The 25093-nt window shown below is 35.7% G+C and overlaps 1 protein-coding gene across 1 annotated transcript in view; it reads left to right on the top strand.

Annotated features, from left to right (window-relative positions):
• The window catches only part of CERS6 (ceramide synthase 6), a 331923-nt gene that overhangs the window by 244124 nt on the left and 62706 nt on the right, over positions 1-25093 (top strand). Inside the window, exons 5-6 of the mRNA XM_049773537.1 lie at positions 11169-11219; positions 15295-15387. Of these exons, the coding sequence (XP_049629494.1) occupies positions 11169-11219; positions 15295-15387 (144 nt within the window). The remainder of the gene's footprint in view (positions 1-11168; positions 11220-15294; positions 15388-25093) is intronic.

Below are 25093 nucleotides of genomic sequence, written 5' to 3'. Positions count from 1 at the left end.
TAGTTGGGTTTCAGTCATAAAAAGTACACCTCCCTTCATAGCATTCTAAGAACGTTTCAATCTCATATTATTGATCTTAGATTAGTTTCAATTTTTCATGACTAGAATTGTTAGATGCATAAACTTAAATAAAGTAATCTAGAATTCAGATACTGAATGCTGCCATTGTCTTCTGGAAGAAGACTAGAAAAAGAATCTTATCTGTGTTTTCAGGATAAATATCTTTATAGATGGGTCTAATTTCTTTTTACAATAAATGTTAGATTAAAGGATTTGCATATTTTGAAAATGAAATTATTCTTTAAAATAGATATTTTAAATTCCATAATTTTGGTTTCCTATATACTGCTAATGACAGGACATTAACTTTAAATATTTGTCAGAGTTTGGGAAGAAATTATGTCTAATTTTAACATCTAGTTTTTGTGGACATTTTTGTTTACACATATTTTTGTTTGATCTACAGTCTGTTTGACTCTTCTTTTTTCTCTGAGTAAATGCTGCAATCGACTTTGTGAACTTTGGCGTATCAAGGGGTGTTAATACTTTGTATTATGCTTAGAAATCATTTTCCAACACCACCTTTTTACTGATTGTTTCTTAAGAGTTAGTTTCATTGGCTCCCTTCCCAAATTCTACACTGATCTTTTGCCCAACATGGATATGCTGAACATTTTTTCTTCCTGTAGGTATTTCACCTTATTTTTTTCTTCTCCCCTCATCTGGTTCTTGTAGCATTATAACATAATTGATGGTTCCTTCTGCTGTGCTTGCTCACTGGTTGTAGAGGAAAATCCATATTTCAATCACTGGGAAAGATGAATTTTTAAAAGCTTCTGTTCCTCCAACTCTTAAGAATGACAACCCCAGTCAGCTAAGCAGAGGCCTCCAAAAGTAAAGTCTGAAACTTAACTACAAACATGTTTGTAATCCTGATGTTTAAATAGAGATATTAATAAATATAAATTAAAATAAAATATTTTAAAAAATAAAGAAAAACCGACAAGTTAAAAACCACAGAATGGAAGTTCTGAAAGTGATGAAAATGCTGCCTATATTTCCCTTTGTTTCTATGATAAAACCTTACTAGAAAACTCTTTTCTCTTTGTGCCTATATTCAGGGAACTCTTTCTATTTATGTATGCTTGGCAGATCTGCAAATTGCTTTCAAAATCGATTGCTAAATGTGCTGACAGCACATGCTTGGCCAGGTCCAGAAGACCAGCAATCTTTCTTAAAGCTTAATCAATAGGGATGGCTGCTATCTTTGTATAATGCCACAGGGTCAAGTCTAAATTACATTTGCACAACATGAGTGTTTTCCATGCTAATGCAGATGCCAGAGGCCTCTAGGGAGGGGTCACCCACCCTGCTTTGTAGATTTATAATTACTGATCTACAAACCCAGGAAAGGAAGAGAAAGAATACTCTTGCATCTTTAAAGTGCTATCTGACTTTGATCAGCAGCATCTTCAGACTGAAAGCTTCTTTTCATGCAATTAAATTTTTTTGAATTTATAGTCACAAGACATGGAATATTTCTTCATAGTCTGTATTTTATAATCTGTATTACATTAAAACTACAGATCATCATTTTGAGTGGATTTGATTTGTTGTGTTTGTGTTACACAATAAATGTGTCTAAAAAGAACAATGCAGTGTTTATATCTTAATTTTATTACAGAATGTTGTTAAGTGGTAATGTTTATATAATATATTATCATTAAAAAACTCATAAAAGAGGGCCAGAGAGATAGTGCAGCGGTAGGGCTCTTGCCTTGCAAGCGGCCCACCCAGTACTAATGGTGGTTTGAATCCCGGCATCCCATATGGTCCCCTGTGCCTGCCAGGAGTTATTTCTGAGCACAAAGACAGGAGAAACCCCTGAGAGCCACTGGGTGTGACCCAAAACCAAACAATCAAAAACAAAAATATCATAAAAGGAAGACAAAGCAAAGATGCTAATAGTTTCAGATGCCAGGCAGATAGCATAATGGAGTGGAGAGCATGTTCTGCATTTAGGACCTCTGCATTTCATATTTTCATTTCCTGGCACTATATTTTTTCTGTAGATAAAGGTTTTATGTGTTCCTTCATAAAAGGAAAGACCATTACAGCTGTGTGCTTGAACCTTTAGCTTTATTTTATTTTATTATTTTATTTTATTTCAAGTATTTTTCAGGGAAGACAACACATCCAGCAGTGCTGCAGGAATTGACCCTCTCCTCCTGAGCTACCTATCTTGCAAACAAGAAAAGTTAAAGCATTTTTCTTCCACGGGGCTGGGCTAATTTAATATACTGCACCACACAGAGCCCCTTGAACTCCATCAGTTGTGACCCCAGAGCACAGAATTAGAATTAGCCCCTGAGCACAATTATGTGTGTCACCCAAATCACCCATACAAAGGAACAGTCTAGACTTTCAGTTTTATAAATTGTATATATAGTTTTATATAATAGTATTTTGTTTATGCTTTTTTGAGTAAAGTTTATATTATTTTTAAAGGACTGGGCCAGTCTACATTCCCACCAGCAATGAATGAGAGTCCCTTTCTCCTCACAGTCATATCAGCACCGTTCTGTGGTGTGAAGTTGTTTTGATTTGCATCTCCCTGATGATTTTTGATGTGCAGTATTTTTTTTGTTTGTTTTGGTTTTTGGGTCACACCCAGCAGCGCTCAAAGGTTACTCCTGGCTCTATGCTCAGAAATCACTCCTGGCAGGCTCAGGGGACCATATGGGATGCCGAGATTCGAATCACCGACCTTCTGCATGCAAGGTAAATACTTTACCTACATGCTATCTCTCTGGTCCCCGAGTATTTTTTTCATGTGCTTTTGGCCATATGTATTTATTCTTTAAGAAAATTCTTGTTCATTTTTTCTCCATATTTTTATGTTTCTTTATTGTTAAATTCTACCAATGTTTTATATATATTAGATATTAACCACTTATCAGATAGATACTAAGTGAATAGTTCCTCCCAATTTGTGGGCATTCTTTGAATACTGGTCATCATTTCCTTTGAAGTACAGAAACTTCTTAATTTAATGTAATCCCATTTGTTTATCTTTGTTTCTATTTACCTGATATTTTATCCTTTGAGATTCCTTTAGCTTCAATGTCATGGAGTGTTCTACCTATGTTTTCCTCCTAAAACCTTGAGTTATAAAGGCCTGATATTAAGGTTTTTAATCCATTTTTATTGACTTTTGTGCATGGTTTTAGAAGAAGGTCTGAGTTCAGATTATTGCACATAGTTGGCCAGTTTTCCTAGCACCACTTGTTGAAGAGGCTTTCCTTGCTCAACTTCATATTTTTCCTTTTTATGAAAAAATTAACATAATATACCTGGATCTGTGCTCAAGGGTCACTTCTGGTGGGCTTAGGGGACTGTTTGGCCCAGTAGAACTGTTTTTTTAAAGTACTCTTTTTAAAAAGCATTTAAATAGAATTTTAAATAAATAAAATCAAACCTATCTTGTCCTAAATAAATTTAAATGATAAGACCTGATCTTTTGGTATCAGTTCTATTCATGATGATATCTTGTCAAAACAGCTGATTAAAAGAAAGAAAAAAAGAGAAAACCTGTGGAGTTGGAGTGGTAGCACAGCTGATTGGGCATTTGCTTTGCACACAGCCAACCAGGGTTTGATCCCTGGCATCCCATGTTTCCTGAGCCTTCCAGGAATAATGCCTGAGTGCAGGACAGGAGTAGCCACTGAGCACCGCTGGGTGTGGCTCAAAAACAAACAAACTAAAAAGAAAAGCTGATTTGAGAGCATATTTACTAATAATTAAAAAAAATTTAGAGGCCAGAGCAATATCACAGCAAGAAGGACATTTGTTTTCCACGAGGCTGATTTAGGGTCAATCCCTAGTATCCCATATGGTCCCGGGAACCTGTCAGGTGTAGTTTCAGATCATAGAGCCAAGAATAACTCCTGAGAGCTGCTAGGTATTACACACACACACACACACACACACACACCCTTTTTAAGGGGTACCATAGCCATAGGACAATGGGCAGGGTGTTTGCCTTGCATACAGCCAACTTGGGTTCAATCCCCGGCAACCCATATGGTCCCCCAAGACTTCCAGGAGTGATTTATGAGTGCAGAGCCAGAAGTAACCTCTGAACACTGCCAGTTGTGGTCAAAAACCAAAAAGAAAAATTGTATTTTGCTCTTAAAAAGAAAAAACTCATCACTTTACTCTGAAATCTATGCATATGGTCAAAATGTAAATAGGTGTAAATGTAAATGCAGGTTGCTGCCAGCATTATTTTTGGGCTCCACTTCTGAGCTGGTGTTGGGTTTACTCCTGGTATGTAAAGCCATCAAAGCCAATCCCAGACCCCATGGTATTGATGGATGCACAGTCAGTGTGTTGTGTCTCAAGTGCATCTGGGAACAGATGGGCGTAATATGATGAAGAATTCCATTTTGCTTTGTGATTTAGATGGAGAGTGGTAGAAATCATTTCTTATGTGCTATGTTATGGTCTTTCTGAGTTTCTTTTTTTTTCAGATGCTGTATAAGACTTCTAAAAATGAAGTCAGCTGATTCAGCCATTAGTTTAATCACTTAAACACTATGGAACATCGTCATGTGGTGCTGCTTTAATCATCTTGGACTGCATATATAACAAAGTGTCATAAACTGGATGGCTTAAATAACATAAATATGTTGCCCATGCTGCTGAGGCTAACTATTTCACTTCAGAGTCAGTTAGGGTTTAGTTTCCACTGGCATTCTTCTGCTAGCTTATCTCCCTTCTTGCACCCATGTTTTTTCAACAGTTCTCACATTGTCATTCTTCTGAACATGTAAGGAAAAGACAACATCATTCTTTCTTCGTCTATAGTCACTGAGCCTCCCCTTATGAGCTCACTTAACCTTATTTTGCCTTCTAAAGACACTCTCTCCAAATATAGTCATGATGTATTTAGTGCTAACATAAGGATTTGTTGGAAGGGGGTGAGGTTGGCTCAAACTCAATCTATTGCAGATTATTAAAAAAAAGATTGTTGATATAATTTCTTTGGTCAAGTGAAAAGGCCAGCAATTGGCCTAAGAAATCTTGTCAGTAATGAATAATTATGAAGCTCTTCAGCATGAGAGGCATGATTACCCCATCTGAACATGTGGGTTTATTACACGTATAATAGGATTCAGAGGTCTCCTAAAATTAACATTTTTTTCCTTTTTTTTTTTTTTGTCTTTTTTTAACCACACCCGGCTATGCTCAGGGGCTATTCCTAGCTTTGCTCAGGACGCCTTCCTGGCATGCATGGGGGGCCATGTGGGATGCCGGTGACTGAACTCAGGTCGAGCGCGTGCAAGGCAAGCGCCCTACCCGCTGTTCTATCGCTCCAGCCCCTAAAATTAACATTTTTAAAAAATAATTTTTATTTTGACCAAAGTGGACTACAAATCTTTCACAGTAATATTTTAGTTACATAGTGACATTGAATCAGAGGCATTCCCCCCTCCAATGTTGTCCTCCCTCCACCCCTGTTCCCAGCATGCATCCCATATCCCCCTCCTTTGCACCCCGGGTTTTAGTATAAGTGGTCCCCTTTGTGTCTAACTTGTTGTAGATTGGGTATTAATTCTGTTGTCATTGGCTTTGGAGTTGGTGTTTAAGTCTGATCATTTTTTATTTCTCCTCGATGTTCATATGACTGTTTGTTCTTGGTATCCTCCATTATTTCTCCTCCAATTTTGAGGCAGAACAAGATGGTTCAAGTTATATAGTTCTGTTAGAAGGAAAGAAAATAAAGGGGGGGAGCAAAAATCAAACAAGCAAAAAAATGGGAGGAGTCCTTCTCGAGGCTATAAAGATCAATTTAAGAGAAGAAAGGAAAAAAGGAAGAGAAACATAAAAGAATACAAAAAAAAAATCCAAGAACAAAAAAGAAAACCTGAAAAGCACCACAGTAATAAGCACCACAGCAATAAAGACAACAACCAAACAATAACCATGGTCCCGAGATAAAAAAACAAAGCAAAGCACAACAAACAAAGACAAGCAACAACAACAATAACAAAAACATTAATTTGTGCTTTTTTTTTTCTCGTAGCCACAGTAAATATTGGGAGGTTAGAATTCCCTTGGCCTGAGAGATACAGGGTTTCTCTGCCCTTGAAGTATACTGTCATGGGAATAACTACAGGCTCCATACATGCTCTTATTCTCTCCCCTAGGTCCTATTGTTATGTCTGGAAACTTTCCACTCAGTCATGGATGATAAAATCAGGCCTTTGTAACTGGAAATCTTGGTATTTACACAGGTGATAGGATGGAGCCTAGGATGGAGTCTTTTTTTATGGTTCTAGAAGTTCTGTTTCATTACTGTTGTTTTAATCAGTCTTCTGTAGTTAATGTTCTTGGTGTTTGCACCAATCCTAGGGAGAAGCCTAGGATAGAGTCTTTCATTATGTTTCCCGAAATTCTGCTCATTTGCAGTTGTCTCAGTCAGGCCTCTGGAATTAGAGATCTTGGCTGTTGTACAGGTTGTAGGCCAAAGCCTAGACTAGGGACTTTTTTATTAGTCCCAGAATAGCTTCTACCCAGTCATGGTTGTCAAAGTCAGTCTTCTAAAGTTAGAGATCTTGGCTTTTGCACAGATCAAAGGATGATGTGCCTTCTGATTTCATCTTATCATTAGGTGGCGAGGTAAGACAATCTGATCTTAGACCAAGTTGTTGCCATTTCCTCATTGTCAGGATGTTTTAACAAAAGTGGCTCTTATTGGTGTCAGAGCAGTATAAAAATTAAGTTTTTTATGTAACAGTTCATTTGGGAAATCAATTCCAAATGCCCATGCTGTTACTTTTTTCATAACACATTCTTTGTTTATGCAGAGTGCTTTGGGGAAGATAAAGTGAAAAGAATCTAACTTGCCTTTGGATCCCTGCTTTGCTATCACCATCCAGTTCTCAGTTTTCAACTAACTATGGTACCACTTTGACATTATAATGGCACTTGTCTTAGTATATGTATTTGTTAGGATTCAGGCTACACTACTATTAGTAGGTATAAATGCATATATATAGATGCACTTAGATATTTAATGATAATACAGTAATTTAGATATGAAAGAATTGATGGGAATTTATCTTACACTGACAATTCAGAGATAAGCTGGCCAGAACTAAAGTAAATTGCCTCTGCTGTCAACCTCTCCAGAAATATAGATTTCATGGTCAAGACAGCTGTGACTCATTGTCTCCTATGAGAATGGAGAAAGGTGTAAAGATGTTATTTACAGTCACTCTTAGGAGAACCAGCCATAAATGACATTGGGGAAATCTCACATTCCTTCCACCAGAGCTTAGATGTGTTGGCATAACAAGCAGGGAAATTAGTGAGGAGCATATCCTCTAGATAAATATTGTATTGTTATCAATTTTTTGCCTCAATTGTTATTATAAAAATTAGGGCATACCTCATTTATTCATCTAATAGTGAATTATAAACATTATAACAACATACATGATAAATATAAAAAAGTAGCATAATACTTATTTTCCCCAACTACACACCACCCAAAATACCAAACCAACAGCATCAGCATCACCTAAAGCTTTATTAAAATTTAGGTTTTTAGGACCACAGAGACAGGTGAATAGGCTGGAGCTGTGCTCTACATGTTGGATGCCCAGGTTTGATATCCAACACAACTTTCCCCTTCTTATCAACTTTTTCATCTATAAATTAGTGAAAATATTTGTTCTTTCTCATGAGATTTTCAGGGTAACAGGAATGTAAAAAGAGATCCCAGAAAACTGTGGCATGCACATTCAAGGTGATATAGCTATGTAGTATTGTCAGAGTGGGAGATGGTTGTAGCCATGCACTGTTTGAAAAGAACTCATTAAAATATTGAGCAATTGAGCATTCAGTTCAGCTTCAGTGCTTGTAGTTTCATCAAACTTGCTCTCTCCAAGACTTTGCTTCTCTTCAAGTAGGCAGGTGCTCTAGGGAAGACAAACCCATCCCCCATTTCTATAGGTCCTTCAGGTACATAATAGAAGTAGATTTACCTGAGGTTCTGAAGTACGGGGGAAAACCTTGCTGGTGGAAGAAAAGCAATGAGCTCCAAAAAGAAATGGAGGCTCTGATTGGCTGGTTTTCTGGGTTACTAGGAGCCATACCTTTACTGTCCTTCCTGCAGCTGGAAGAGAATTTGCAGTGGGAAAGTTTCCAGTCTTTTTTTTGGTGGCAGGCACACACTTGCCCTGTGGTATTGGGTCTGATGAATTTAGAAAACTACATGAAGGCTTGTCATAGGTCTTGCATTTCCTCTGTATTTCTCTCATTAAATTCATGTTTAACTGTCAGCTTGAGTTTAGATCCTAGGGCATAAACATGTGCAATGGCATATAATTTTTATATGTCACCAGTAATGGTGACAATAATAAGCAACTTTATCAGAGAAAGGTAAAAACTAGCACGCATACTAAACTTTAAAATAGAATGGTACAGTGTACCAACATTTAAAAGCAGCATATATGTCTATTAAAACCTCTTTTAATCTATATCAATTTTATGTTACATAGACAAAATGAACCCAAAATATTCGGTACGATAAAAGGTTTATAGTTTTGAGAATTCACATTATTTTTTTATTTTACTACTTTCTGATTTTTCTCAACAGATCTTATTTATATGAGATAGTAACATATTAAACTGTTGCAGTTTCAAAAGTATTTTTATAAATGCCATTTCATTGGATCCTTACAGTCATCCTGCGGAGTAGGTGGTAAGGCATTATAGATAAGCTCTTGCCTTGCACACAGCCATCCAGGTTTCATCCCTGGAATTCCATATGGTTCTCTGAGTTTATCAGGAGTAATCCCTGATTGTAGAGCCAGGAACAAATCCTAATCATCCCTGAGTGTGCCTCTTTCTTCCAAAAAAAAAAAAACAAAATAAGCAACAACAACAACAAAAAACAAAGAAACAGAAAGGAGAGAGAGATACTACAGGAGCTAAGGTCCTTACCTTGTATGCAGCATACTCTTATTTGATCCTTAATGCTGCATGATCTTTAGCACATGTGAGAGAAATTGTTCAAGTTCAAACCTGTGAGTAGCTCTTCAGCACTGCTTAGTGTGATCTAATATCACAATAAGAAATGAGTAGATAAGTAAGCAAACATGGATATTATGAATATTAGAAATGGAGAGACACAGTCCAAATATGAGAGACATAATATACAGTGATTTTGCTTAATACACAGTTTTTAAAAAGAAAGTAAATGACAGAATTAAGAAAAAGAAAGACAAGTGAGTGATGCTTAAATGAAAGGAAATTTTAAAGATCCCTGAATATTTTGCTACATTTGAGTGGGGGAGCAGCACACCCAGTAGTACTCAGGACTTAGTCAGCTGCATGCAAGGTAGATTCCTTATCCTCTGTACTAATTCTTCAGCACCAAGATTCTCTGCACATATTTAGATTTAGGACTGACATGAGTATCTGAATTTGATTTTCTCTCTCTTTAAGCTGAGCAATTATTTATAGATTCAGGACCTCAATTTACCTATTCATAAAATGGATCAAGTACTATTAGGTATTGATTAAATTCGTTTATAAGTGTATGATCTTTTAAAATCATATGGGCTGTTGGGGGGTGAAGATTTTAATTGTTTGAATAAATAACTATGAAGAAAACCCTTAAAACAAGCTAAGACCTAGGAAAATATCTCCTAATATTAGTTAATAACATCCTCCCCAGCCTCATCACATCATCAGCCGATAAAAATGATGCAGTGGGAAAAGATGGAGGATTTCAGGGTGACAATTACATTATCCTCCTAAAGATGGTAGAAAGTTTTCTATTTGATAGATAAAATGGTTTACTTCAGTGTGTATGCACCTGACACTAGTTTTTTAATTTCATTGTTATGAGATATAAAGATGATACATTACATATTATCAGAAATCTATTATTTATTAACAATAAGAAAATATAGATGCATATCAAATGTTTATGATAATATGCCACAAAGAAAATATTAAAGTTAATAAAATATTAGAAGAGCTTGTGTTGATAGAATTGGAAGACTTGGCAGAGTCAAGCCATACCATCTATCTTTGCTCATTAACAATTGTTTACCATCTTTATGGCCTATTAGATATTATGGTTATATAATTAAAAGCAACTGATTGCTGTCAAAAGTAAACAATTGTTTTACCTTTGAAAAACCTTGAACATGAGTTAAAGAGGATGATGAATAATTTCCTCAAACATGGAATTAATCAGAGCTGCCCTTCCATGGGGCTGGAGTAGTAGCACATCAAATAGGATACTTGACTTGCACAAGTCTGGCCTTGGTTCTATTCCCAGCAACCCATATGGTTTCCTGAGCACCAGCAGGAGTAATTCTTGAATTCAGAACCAGGAGTTACCCTCAAAACCAGGAGTTACCCTCAGTACCACTAGGTGCACCACCACCACCACCCTCCACAATAAAAAGAATTTTACTATTCTAATCTATCTGGTCAATATATACTTAAAAGATTAATAATATTGCTTAGTATGCACTAAGTAGAACTTCAGCATAGTTTATACCAACTGTCAGTATTGTTTATTGGTAGTACTGAAATTGATGGTTTATATCTGGTTTTGGAAGGACCCCTCTAAGTCATTGTGCTTAGGCTAGTTATGTAGCAGAAATTTTTCTCCATGACAATCTTCATACAAAAACATACTAACTGGGGGCTATATTGGTAATAAAGGCTGTAGGGTGCTTTCCTTGAATACAGTCAACCCAGGTTTGACCCTCAATACTGAGCCTGACAGAAGTGGCTTCCATTTGCAGAGCCAGGTCCTGATCATCATTGGATTTGATCCCAAAGCCTCCCCTGCAAACAAACTAACAAACAACAAAACCATTTCAGCTGGGACCTATTGCTGAAGTATCCTGAAACCAGTTGAGCTGAGACTATTACCTAGAGAAAACGTTTTCTGTAAAACCAATTGTTCTTATAAAAATAAGCAATTTCCAATTGTTTTAAATCTATTAGTGCTCACATTAGTGGATTATTGAAGTCCTAAAATATTAAGAGAGTAGTGATTAAATTTGACATAAGCACCACTTTTCTTCTTTTTCAAAATATGTAAAATGTTTCTCTGTTGATCTGTTTTTCAGTCCCCCTGGTTATGGAATACAAAGCTGTGCTGGCAGAACTACCCCTATCAGGTAAGATGATATTACATACTAGATTTTTATATACAAAGAGTATCTTCCTTTGGAATACTTTGTGATTTTAGAGAGGTCTCAGTTCTTACTGCTTGATGATTGGCATAGCCTAATGAGGGGATTAGTTTTTATTTTTAGTAAAGTTTAGAATCCAAGCTCAATTGCTTTAGTAGTTGGAATTAGAGTATGGGCTGCATTTACTGGAGACTGAGATCACCAGGTAGAAAGCTTCTGTATTTAATCACCAGTTATCTAGTCTGTGTCTAATTGGACCTCTTCCAGGTAGATGATGTTACCAGATTCTGTACCTAATCTATATATAATCAGATCTGTATGTAATTCTGTATCTAATCAGATCACCAGGTATTGGCTTCTATATCTAAGACTGGTTTGGTCTGTTTTTAATTACTCAGGGGAGCATGATGACTTGGTAACAGAAGAGTTCTGCCTCTAGAGCAAGTGGACAAAACTTGAGGATAAAACTGAGCAGCATGCTGAGAGCTATTCTCTTTGTTCCTTAGGAACAATTTGTAAACATGTCAATGAAGTCCCATTTCATTTATTATAAAAAGAGAGAGTCTATACCATTATATAAAGATGCCCCAGGTTGGAGGCATAGTACAGTGAATAAGGCATTTGCCTTCCATACAGCTGACCTGGGTTCAATCCCTGGAACATATATGGTCCCCCAAGCCCCAGCAGGAGTAATCAGAGTAGAAGAAAGCACTGGAAACTTTCATTGTAGTCACAAAACAAAACAGGCCAAAAAATGCCCTATTGTAAAAAGGTTATGAATGAAAACAAGATTTAAATTTTATTCCTGACCTTTTGGACCAGCCAACAAAAACAAACACAATTCTGAAACCAGACACTTACTATATATGATTATAATTCTCAGGGCCATGGTTGTTTTACTATTTTAAATACTTGGAATATTGTCAAGTGTAGCTCTCTCTGTGTCTGGTTAGAGTATATTGAGTGGAAATATCCACAAATATCTACAATTCCATTCATGCACTTACATGAAAACCTAGAAAACCTAACACATGTTAGTTGGCAGCTTCTGAATGCAGTGATTCTAGGAGATAAATTTTCTCATGCAAATAACATTGAGACAAATGTCATCTAGAATATAGAGCCTACTCTTCCCCATAACTTAATGCAGTCTGCAATAACTCTTGTATCTGACTACTGCTGAGAATTTATTTCTGAGAAAATTAATTACAAGAGTACTCGCCCAAAATTTACTTGCAGACCATTTCACAGAGAGAATTATATATTCAAAACATTAAAATTTAAGGATCTGATAGTTATCATTTTAAAATAGGCATCATCATTAAGATAGAAAGATACCATATGTGAAGGTTTAGATCATAATTATCTTTTATTAATAAGACGTTGATTATCAATAATAAGTCTAAATATAGCTCTCAAAATCTAGAACCATTTTGTGTCTCATGAGAATGGTGGCTATTCTTTAGTAAATTCCATTTTATAATTAAAAAATAAGTCTCTTTGTTTTGTTACTTTTTAATTTGAGAGCCACACTTGGCAGTGCATAGGATTTACTCCTGGCTCTCTGCTCCAAGGTCACTCTTGTTCGAGATCAGGTGACCATACGGGATACTAGGGATCAAACCCTTGCCAATCACATGCAAGGCTTGTGCCTTACCATTTATACTATCTTTCTGGCCCATGAGTTGTTTTTTTCCCATTGACGTGTGCATAAAAATACAGGTTGAAGTTTAGGGTCAGTGTCAAGTGGTTTTACTTTAAACACTTTAAAAAAATTTTTATGAGACCATTATGAATTACAAGTATTTCATAGTTGCATGCCAGGCATATAGTGGCAGTGTATTAGGGCCATTCAGTTAGAACACTTTAAAGGAGAGGGTGAGGAAGAGGAAGAAAAGTCTCAGGACTGGAGCAAATGCTCAGCCCTGCATTTAACTTTGAGTACCACAAGGTGTTCTATGTTCCACAGCAGCACTAGAACTGACCCTGTGGCTCTTGAGCACAGCTGGTGTAGTCCTTTACTACCCCCTCAACCTCCATTACATCACCACTGAACCAGAACAGTATTAAATCAATGACCCAAACATTAATCTTCTGGTGTGCAAGTTAGTTAAGTACTTCTGGGAGTGGCTCCTAGATCTCCTGAGTAGAAAATAAGAATAAATACACCCCTACGAAAAATAATAAATGTTGGGACATACTCCTGAAGTAGGTTTATTATGCTACTAGTATTAAATATATAGTTTTAAATAAATAGAATTTCAGACAAAAATAGTTAATGGTCTACTTCAGGTATAGTAAAGACTTTCTGATATATGTACAGAGTATGTTTCTGATTTCTTGGATGGTTGAATGTGCATGTGTCTATTTTAAGTTTAAAATAATGTTTTCTTCAGTTGGGCCTCGAGTAGTTTGTCATTAAGAGCACAAGTTGGGAATGAGAAGCCTTCTGGGGCATTGATAACCCAGATATGAATATGAACTGATAGCAATTTCCTATCAGTAAGGCAATCTGGAAAGTGAGAGTGCTGATTTTATAGGATCTTTATAGGAGTCAAAGATTTAACAGGTCAGTAAGTTTTGTTAACCCTAAGCATACCATAGTGTGGCAGTTATCTTTATGCAATTCCTTCTTATAAACTCTGTGGTTTCCAGATGTGCTCTCATTTATCTTCTGTGGCATTTTTTCAGATGCAGGAAATAAATAAATCCTATTACAACTAAAATTTGTAGTGATCCTGAAGCCACACTCTGTTTTCTAGACTTCATTGCAGCCATATTTATCTGTGTTCCTATAGCTAATGCCTTTAATTTTTTGGTGTGACACCACTCACAGCAGTGCTTAGTAGCATCAGATCTATGCTCAGAAGTGTTGAGAAGTGGGGTATATAGTGCTGGGTGGGGGTGGGGTGTTGATTCCAGAGCTTCTTTCCAGTTGAGCCAAATCCCTTGCTTTCAAATTTAGGACAATTGAGTTGAAATATATTCTCCCCAAGATGTTGCTGAGCTGAGAAACACTGATGTTGAGGCCCACTAGTTTTCTGTCCCTATGTGTTTTCATGCTAGGGATAAATCTTACCCAATAAATAGAATAAATATTGGGGTATATTCATAAAATAGGCTTATTATTGATGCCTATGTTTGACGCTGGTAAAGTTGGTAATTGAGTTCCTTGTGAATGTCATTTGTTGTACTGCTTTGCTTATACCAAACATTTACATTTCTATTTACTGTGCACTTTATTACCTTGATCATAGCAGTATGAATAAGATTGTGATATATTCAGAGGTTTATTTTTATTCATCCTTATAAAGCAACACAGCTCATTACAGCCCAATACAATAAAAAACAACCAACTGAAAATTATCCTTAGAAACTGTTTTTTGTTTTTTTATGTATTTACATGTAGAAACTCCTGTACCTCAGAGACAGGCAGAACAGTAAAGTTCAAGCTTTATAGCAACTAAACTGTGGAGCTGGGATATGGTCTTAGATTTCCTAGTGGAGTGCTTAGCCTCATATCCTGGCAGTGTCCTTATCCATCTGATCTTTTCATTAATGGTTCTGAATTTTTTTATATATAAAATGTTCTGAACATTTTATAAGAGGAAGAAAGCTCTGATTAATGCAGAACTTGAAGCTATGCCTGAGAGACTCACCAGGTTTCCCAGTTTCTATCATCGGTCTCCCTTAATATGTAAATGTGGAATCTTACAGCCAATGTCCAGGATCAGGTATATGTTTGAGAACATTATTCAGGTTGCCTCATAAACCTTACAGATAATCATGCCAAAGAGCCATAAAGAGCTATTGTTAAAATGAAAAGTGAATTAGCTACCAGGTGTTCACACTGATAGATTCTGTTTTGGTTGGAGATGGAGCAAAAGTAATACCAAGATGCTATAGATTAGAGGCATCCTTCAAGGCATCCTTCCCCAGAGTGGACAAGAATGTGTGGTAGTGTAAGATCATTTCACTCTTCTGCACTGAACTTGAGATGTTTGCAGCATAAATTATTCCTTTTCACTAATGGTCTGTTCTGTCTTTCTTCAATCTGCAGCCACTCACTGCTGACCTTCACTACTATTACGTCCTGCAGTTGTCATTTTATTGGTCTTTAATATTTTCTCAGTTCACTGATATCAGAAGAAAGGTAAGAGAATTTGTGTTGTATGATGTTCTCAAACATGTGCTCAAAATTGCCTTTGTCAGATAGCCAGACAGTCTCAAAGGGGAAAACTTTTCTTCCTTCAGCAGGGTCAGTACTACTTAAAGCATTATTGCATAAATTCTCTATTTTTGTGTATGTTGTTTTGTATTTTATTTCTGTTTCTTCTTCACTCATCCACAAAATCTAGTTTTATCTTCTCTATGAAAACTATGCAGTACTGAATTCTGACAGCAGTGATTTTCTCTCAGTATGATTCATAGTCCCTCTGTTCTCCTAATTAAAGAAGTACAATTTCATTTGAAGTTCCTGGGAGAGAATGAAATCTCAGCCTTAGTGTTTTAGCCCTATAGAAATACTCTTTACCCCAAATAAAAGCATAACTTAGCATCAAATATCTCATACAAATGCAGCATTTTTTAAAAATGTATTCTGGTTTTTATCTCTTCTCTCTACTAATTTCTGACTCTATGAATTATTTTATTCTTGGTCCCTCATATAAGAGGAATCATGATATGTGTGTCTTTTTATGACGATTTTATTTTATGTAACATATTGTGTTGGGCTTTATCCATATTATTATGTGTGGGATATCCTTTTACTATAAAGCTAAATAAAATACATTTTATTTTTCTTTGAGAAGCATTATTTTCCAAAGTAATCCCACACAAAAGAAGGAAGTTTGAATATTCTTGCTTTACACATAAGACAATTGATATACAGTAAATTTATGTAAATTTTCAAAGCAGTGCAATGTACAAATAAATTTAGAGTTCAGACTTACCAGCCAAGTCCTATATATAATTAACCTTTAGATAGACATGTAAGCAGTTCTTGTGCTGTCTTGCCTTGCCATGCTTCCTACAAAAGACAGAATATGCTTTTCTAGTTTCTTGCTATTTTAGTGAAAATTCGGGTGGAGTGCAATCTGTAGTAAAAGAGTGTAATAAAAGTAAGACTTTATTTTGCTCCCAGGAGCCTATCCTAGCAAAATGTATTAAAAGTCATCAAGCTCTGCACAGTTATTTGAAATTTGGCTTCTTTCAATACTTTTGTTCAACGAGCCAAAGGGGCTCAGAGATCTTCATTGTTTACTATGGGGTAGAGGAGATGAGGAGATGGGTAGGGTTTGGGTTCAACCACACCCAATTATGAGCAAGACTTACTCCTGCCTTTGTATCAGCCACTTTTGGCACTACTTATGGTGTCAGGTATCGAACCCTGGTTGGTTCCGTGCAAGGCAGCTGCCCTGAAATCTGTGTTATCTTTCAGGTTTTCATTTTTTTCATTGCTTTAAATCAGATGACAATTTACTTAATAGTTGTTATTATTACATTGATTTAAAAGTTGAAGTATATCATTTTGTATGGCTTTAACATACCTTATATCAGTGTATGAATGCCCATATCAAAGATTGAGGTTGAGGGAATTGATCTCAAATGTGTAAAAAAAAATCTCATAAATAAATTTATAATAATTTATTTATGATTTTATTTATTTCTTCCTTTTCAACTCCAGACTTAAGACTGGCACCCTCTCTCTTCTTTGATTGGTCAGAGTACATTTCACATTCCTGTTGCAGTTGACTTACTCTTGTGTTTTGTTTTTGTTTTATTTGTTCATTTGGTTTTTGTTTTCTTACTTTTTTGCACAGAATGAAAATATAGTCATCACATGACATGCTTATTACTTGGCACAGATTTTATCACAAATCTCTTGCTTTAGAAATCAATTGCCGGTCCTTTTCTTATTTGCAACTTGCCAGTGTTTGGAGACTCCCTTTTCCTTTTTTCTACCACCCAGAGAACAAACCTGCTGTTCTAGTCATCAGTAAGGATGTATACTAGATGCCAGCTACCAGATAAGCTCTCTAGCCACAGATAAACACTGTAGTTGTTACCTGAGTCCTGTAAGCAGCCTACTTCCTTCCTAATTATGGACTAGAGACATTTGAAGACACATGTTGACAACAGTATGGAAATTAGCTTCTGAAAACTATTCATAGGATATCTAGTAGAAAGTTCATAGAAATATTTCTTTTATTCTTAACTGACAATGCTCTTCAATAGTTATTTAAAGAAATATAAGGCTGGAATCAAATATTGGATCCAAGTGCATGCCTCAAACTAGTAAAACATGTCCCTTCATTGAGGTTTAAAAAATAACTTTTTTACTTAAGGCATTCATATCTATCTAAAATGGCTTTTACTGTAATAAATGCTTTCCTAAGGAACCATGGTATTGACATGTATTTTTTAGTTGTTCTATCTCCAAATAGACTCTAGAGAGGCCCAGGATATGACTTAGTAGTAAATAATATGACTTGCATGTATGAGTCCCTGGGTTCAATCCCTGACACTATTAAAAGAAAACTTAATGTGGAGCAGGTTTGGGAGATCAGGGAAGAGGGGGCAAAGAATGAAAATGGCATAGTTACAATAATAGTAATAATAATAATAATAATAATAATAATAATAATAATAATATCTTTGGATCTTTTAACTATGAATATAGCTCAGTGGAAGAACTTATGTGAAGCTCTGAGTTCAGTTCCTATCAGTGCCCCACAAAAACCTGAATCTGAAGTTTAAAATTGAGAAAAAAAACATTCATGTTATTGGTGACAGTTTCTTGTGTTCACATTCAGGGCTGGTACTTGTGATGAAACACATAGCTAATCTTCATAGAAGAATGGTTCTAGATAAGACATAGTCACTTAATATTATGGACTTAAAATTATAATATGCTACCACAATATATAAACTATTTTCAGTATTTTACCTTAATATTTCTTACTTTTGTAACACTAAATTGTTAAGATAACTTATTAAACAGCAAGCATGTTATTTGTTTATAACATTGAATATGGCACTAAAATTACTGAAATTCTGTCTTAAGCCTCACAGTGCATATTTTTCTTGTCTCAGTTTTCCAAAGGAATCTATTATTACATTGGAGCTAGAATAGACTGCTTGTGTCTAATCTCTGTGTCTCTTTTAACTAACTTACTACATTGGAGCCAGAACAGATTGCTTGTGTCTAATCTCTGTGTCTCTTTTAACTAACTTCGCCTAATGAGATCCTGATAGATCTCTGGACTAGTGAGTTCTGCTCCAGTTCAAAATCCTTCCCAGAAACATCTGTTGCCAATTTCCAGGCCCTACTGGTGAAATCAACTTGTTGCATTAGCCTTTCACTTGAAATAAATAATACATTTTGTCTGAGAGTCAAACCAAAGAGGCATTCTTGTTCAGTGTGGCAAGAAACATATAATAGACATATTTGATCTTGGCACTTTGCAAGGTAGTAGCTGGTGATCATGCTGGGAGCACTTTAATAGCCTGGGAACCTGTCAACCTCCAGATCTTAACCTGCTTCAGTTAGTTTTAGTGTGTAATAAAATGAAACTCTGATCTTACAAAGAACTAGTATAGGTAGAATGCAATTTTATGAAATTCGGTTGGTAAAACACTATCTACAGTGCTTGGTAAAACAAATCTGAGAATGGTAACTAGCACATTAATGACCAATGTGTAGGTGATTCAGAAAGGAAAAAAAATTTCAAAAGTATGATAACAAATGTTTGTATTAGGAACCAATCAGAATTAGCAGGAAAAATTAGAGTAACTAATTATTTTTTAACTTTTTGTTCTTCTTAGTTTAAAAAGTTTAATACAGTGACCAGAGTGATAGTACACTGGGTAAGGTGCTTGTCTTGCACATGATTGACCCAGGTATGATCCCTATCATTATATAGTACTCTGAGTACTATCAGGAACAATTGCTGAGTGCAGAGCCAGGAGTATACCCTGAACATTGCCAATTTTGGGTCCAAAGCAAAGATAAATTATAGATAGATTGATAGATAGAGAGATAGATACGATAAATAAAAATAAAATGTTTAAAACACCATTAATTTATAGAGAAAAGAAAATTTAATATTTAATAAAAAGAAAAGACATTTATAATAATAAATATTTAAGAGAACCCAAGTGGAGAAACAGTGGATAGGTGCTTTCTTTGCATGTGGTTGATTCAAGTTTGATCCCTGGCACACCATATGGTCCCCTAAGCCCACCAGGTGTGTTCGGTACTCAGAGCCAAGAGTAAGCATTGAGCACTATTAGCTGTGCCTCCAAAACAAACAAAACATAAGTTTCTATATTTATGGATATGAAAATGATCTTTTTTATGTTTGCTTTCCATGCCCATGGAGAACAGAGGCAATATGGCCAAAGGAATGAACACTGAATTCATGTAACTTGAACAAGCTACTTTATCTCTCCATATCTTGGTTTTCTGATCTAAAGAATATTAGAGTCCTGAGCATAAATCCACAATGTATTCTCTTAAAGTAGTGCCTATCACATAATAACTGCTCAATAAGAGCAGTTTCTGTAATCATTAATGTAATCCACCAGACACTGCTCACTCACTCTTGTCAAGTACATGAATGGTGGTACTCTTCAGCTGTGGCTTCTTGTAGTTAGATGGAGCCCATGTGATGGGTGAACTCTGAGTATAATTGATTTGAATCACTTTGGGACTAGAATGTTTACCTGCTAGTCAGAGTCTTATCCAGAGATTACAGAGCTGCTCCATCAGCCTGGGAGCTTGAAGAACTGTGTTTAACAGAGTTTCCCATCTTCATGTGGTACCATTTGGTTATTAGAAATAGCCACATTTTAATCACTTAAAGGGTATCATTATTACCACATGATCAGCTTATCCTGATTCATATAGTTCCTATAGACAACATATTTCTTAAAATATTATTTGTAAATAATTTGCCTAGCTCCACATTCTCATAAAATGTGGTCTGCAGATCCTTTGAGACCTTTTCAGGATATCTATAGCATCAAAACTGTTTTCATAATAAGACTAAGATATCATTTGTCTTTCTCACTATGAAGAGAATAGAACTGATTGTAAAAAAATACAGTAGTCAAAAAATGGGGAGAAGAAATGAACAGACACTTTGACAAAAAAGAAATACAAATGGCTAAAAGACACATGAAAAAATGCTCCACATCACTAATCATCAGGGAGATGCAAATCAAAACAACGATGAGATACCACCTCACACCACAGAGAATGGCACACATCACAAAGAATGAGAATAAACAGTGTTGGCAGGGATGTGGAGAGAAAGGAACTCTTATCCACTGCTGGTGGGAATGCCATCTAGTTCAACCTTTATGGAAAGTGATATGGAGATTCCTCCAAAAACTGGAAATCAAGCTCCCATACGATCCAGCTATACCACTCCTAGGAATATACCCTAGGAACACAAAAACACAATACAAAACCCCCTTCCTTACACCTATATTCATTGCAGCACTATTTACCATAGCAAGACTCTGGAAACAACCAAGATGCCCTTCAACAGACAAATGGCTAAAGAAACTGTGGTACATATACACAATGGAATATTATGCAGCTGTCAGGAGAGATGAAGTCATAAAATTTTCCTATACATGGATGTACACGGAATCTATTATGCTGAGTGAAATAAGTCAGAGAGAGAGAGAGAAAAACACAGAATGGTCTCACTCATCTATGGGTTTTAAGAAAAATGAAAGACATTCTTGCAATAATCATTTTCAGACACAAAAGAGAAAAGAGCTGGAAGTTCCAGCTCACCTCAGGAAGCTCACCACAAAGAATGATGAGTTTAGTTAGAGAAATAACTACATTTTGAACTGTCCTAATAATGAGAATGTATGAGGGAAATGGAGAGCCTGTTTAGAGTACAGGCAGGGGTCGGGTGGGGAGGAGGGAGACTTGGGACATTGGTGAGGGGAATGTTGCACTGGTGATGGGTGGTGTTCTTTACATGACTGAAACCCAAACACAATCATGTATGTAATCAAGGTGTTTAAATAAAAAAATACAGTAGTCAAAATTGCTGACAGTAGCACTAAAGTATGCTACTCATCACTCCATTCTACAGTATCCCCTGCTTTACAGGAAGAAAGTATGCCAGTTTCATAAGAGAATATTCTTAATGAAGTCATAAACAGTTTATTAGTTCTCTTTTCTTTTTTTTATGAGCTCAGTTCTTTTTTTGTTTCTCTTTTTATTTAAACAACTTTATTACATACATGATTGTGTTTGGGTTTCAGTCATGTAAAGAACATCATAAAAAGTTAATTAAGAGGTCCAACTTAAAATAAATATATTTAAACTTTTAAACTTCAAAATATTTTAATATTTAGCTTTTTAAACATTTTTTGTTTTTTGAAAATGCCCTACTGCTGTGCTATTTCTCCCACCCTCTTTTCACTTTCTTTCTTTCTTTTTTAATATTTAATTTTATTATGACACCATGATTAAAACATGTTGTAGTTGAGTTTTAGTTATAAAAAAGAACACCCTCCTTCAGCGACCTTCCACCCCCAATGCCCACCATCTTCCTCCTCCCCAACCCCTGCCTGTATTCTAGACAGGCATTTTATTTCTTTCACTCACTACCACTGTCATGATAGTGTACTTGATGGTTGATAGTGTACTTATTTCTCTAACTGTACTCACCACTAAATTTCAGAAATTTGGCGAGTAGTAAAAGAAGTAATCCACATAAGCAATAGCTTTTATATCTTCAATAATTTTAAGAATGTGTCTTAAGACCAAAATGTTTGAGAATAGGTCTAGATAGGTTTGGGGGGGTGTATTTGTAGGGTAGTGTCCTTCTGGACTGTGAAAACCTGAGTTCTGGTGCTCCACAGAGCTGGATTCAGATCACATATTTATTTACTCTGGGACTTGGGATATCTCTATGCCTTGTGGATATCGTTATGGAAAAGAGCTCAGATATTCCAATTCATGTGGTCTTGAAAAGTCTGGATTTTGTTGGCTTTTTTTGTTTGTTTGTTTGTTTGGTTTTGGTTTTGGGGCCACAACCAGGGACTCTCAGGGATTACTCCTGGCTATGCGCTCAGAAATCTCTCCTAGCTTGGGGGACTTTATGGAAAGCTAGGAATCGAACCGAGGTCTGTCCTGAGTTAGCCGTGTGCAAGGCGAATGCCCTACTCCTATGCTAGTGCACAAGTCCCGATAAAGCTGTTTTTAAGTAAAACAACAACAACAACAACACTGTCAGAGCCTTTGGATCTTTATAGGCAAACTGGAAGATAGATATTTACCTGCTAGGCAAAATAGAGTAGGGCTTGGGAGAAAAGAAAAGTGAATGCAAGCATTCTAGCCCAGAAAACACTATAGGATCTGTTACCAAAAGTGATCCCTGAGCACTGGCTGTGGCCATGACCCAAAAACCTGCTTGGATAAAGCTCAAGGAATGAATTCTGGTGGTGGGGTTCTGTTTTTTTAAAGATGATGGTGATCTCAAGCAGCTGAAAGGAGGGGAGTTAGGAAGAAATAGGGCTAACCATGATACTATGAGTTCCTCTGAGGCCCTCTGACAGCTTGCCCTGTCACCCAGCCTGGTCAACCGAAGAGATTTTTTCATTTTCCATCTAAAATACAAAATTGAGTCCTTGATTGCTTTGAGTCTGAAGGACTCTGCATTAATGAAGTTGATGGCTTTTGAATCCTGGGAAATTTCTAATTTTACTTGAGCACAGTCTGCCCCAATTGATTGATCCTTATGGTTATTTGTGACCTAAATGGGTTTTCTTGTAATCAAATTTTCCCACTGGTTTTGTCCTAGAGGATATCATAGAAAATAAAAATAAAACTATGTTTTTCTATGCATTACTTAAGATGGTTATGCCACATATATTTAAAATTTCTCAGAAGTGACCATTTTCCTCTTAAAAACCCCATAAATGAATATTACTGGGTTGAGTAACTTAAACGGATAGTAAAAATGTGTAAATAGTCTACGGTCATACCATCCTGAGCATGCCCAATCTCATCTAAAATGTGTAAATATAAGCCTCCAACTGCAAGCACTTGCAATTCAGAGAGACTTGTATTGATAGAGAACTTCTAAAAACCAAGAATTAAAATTGTATTTATATCTAAATTATATATCTACATGTTTGGAAAGCACAGTGTATTTGGATAGTGTGCTTTGGAGAGTGAACGGAAAAGAAAGCATGAAGAAGGAGCCCAGGCTTCTGAGAATTAAGTTCCATGCTGTGTCTAGGCACAGTGGAAAGGAATCAGTAGCACTATCTTATTTTATTTCATTGTATAAATAAATTTATTGTATCCTTTCTAAACTAATGAAATAATTAAAGATTACATATTAGCAAAATATTAGCAAAAGACTATATTATGATACCTTGGTCCTGAAGTGGCATCATAGGTATTTTAGTACTTATATGTAAGTACCAAATATAAGTAATTTAGTACTAATATTTTAGTACTTATATTCTTTGTAACATCTCTGCCATTTAGTAAGAACACTGCCATACACAATAATTAAATAAATGAATATGATAGTATTCCAGTAAAACTTTATTGATAAAAACAAATGTAGGACTAGATTTGTCCTAGAAGTCATAGTTTTCCTTTATCTGTTCTAGAGTAAAATGTATGTACATATTTGGTAAACTGCTAGTATGTCAGATTTGAGAATGACTAAAGAAGCTACTTATTGCATGCCTACATGGTTTAAAAACAAAGAATGTACAAGGGGCTTCAGTAATGACTACGAAGATATCCAGAAATAGTCTGACAGAACATGGGTATTGGGATTCCAGTAAAGCAGGTAAAAGGCTAACTAACCTCACCAACATCTCCATAGGGCCAATAAGAAATTACTATTTTTCTGCCTTATTGCCATGACCAAAAATGTAGACAATTTTTTTTTAATTTTTGAGTCATAACCGGTGACTCTCAGGAGTTATTCCTGGCTATGCCCTAAGAACTCGCTCCTTGCTTGGGGGACCATGTGGGACGCCAGGGAATAGACCATCCCGGGTCAACCACATGCAGGACAAATGCCCTACCACTGTGCCACCGCTCCAGCCCCAGACAAATATTCTTAACTTAAAATTATAAGATTCCTGCAGCCACACATTTATCTGCATATACTTGAGTTACAGCTGTAGTAACATGAGGATGGTAATTTCCTACCCTGAACAATAATGTCCAAAGTCACAATTTAGTAAAAACTGTTATTTGAATCAATTTGAAAGTTTGCTCCAAGAAAACTGTCAGAAAGAGGAATATGAATTGCATAAAATAATTATTGCATACTTTTATTACGATTTTTATTGTATATAAAGCATTCTGAGACTGAAATATAGGATTCAAAATGCTTTTCTTCTAGGCATACAGATATGACTATAAAATAAAAATTAATATGCAAAAATATTATTTACAAAGCTAACATTAAAGAAATAGACTCAGGTTTTGTTTTGTTTGATTTCTGTTTTTTTTTTTGTTTTTTTTGTTTTTTTTTTTTGTAAAATTTTCTCTATTTCCAGGGAATTGGGTGTTTTCTTTTGACCCTAATATCAGATATGAATTTGGGAACTTACTTATTAAATGGTCTTAATATTCCATGATTTTTATCATTTTGAAATTTATTTAAGTATTTAAAATAAAATTGAAAAATATGTCTTTCACTGAATCAAGATCTCTCAATGCTGCAGGTGGAAATTGTAGAAAGCATTGTAATGGGCTTAATCACCTGGTAAGAGTTTTTTTTTTAAATCAATGCAATAGCCATAGAGTAATATAAATTCACTGAAGAGTTTATTTATGACCCAGGAAGATA

This window comes from Suncus etruscus, chromosome 5, assembly GCF_024139225.1.
Source record: "Suncus etruscus isolate mSunEtr1 chromosome 5, mSunEtr1.pri.cur, whole genome shotgun sequence".
NCBI lineage: Eukaryota > Metazoa > Chordata > Mammalia > Eulipotyphla > Soricidae > Suncus > Suncus etruscus.
The sequence above is the reverse complement of the archived record's forward strand: the minus strand, read 5'-3'. Positions and strand labels throughout refer to the sequence as shown.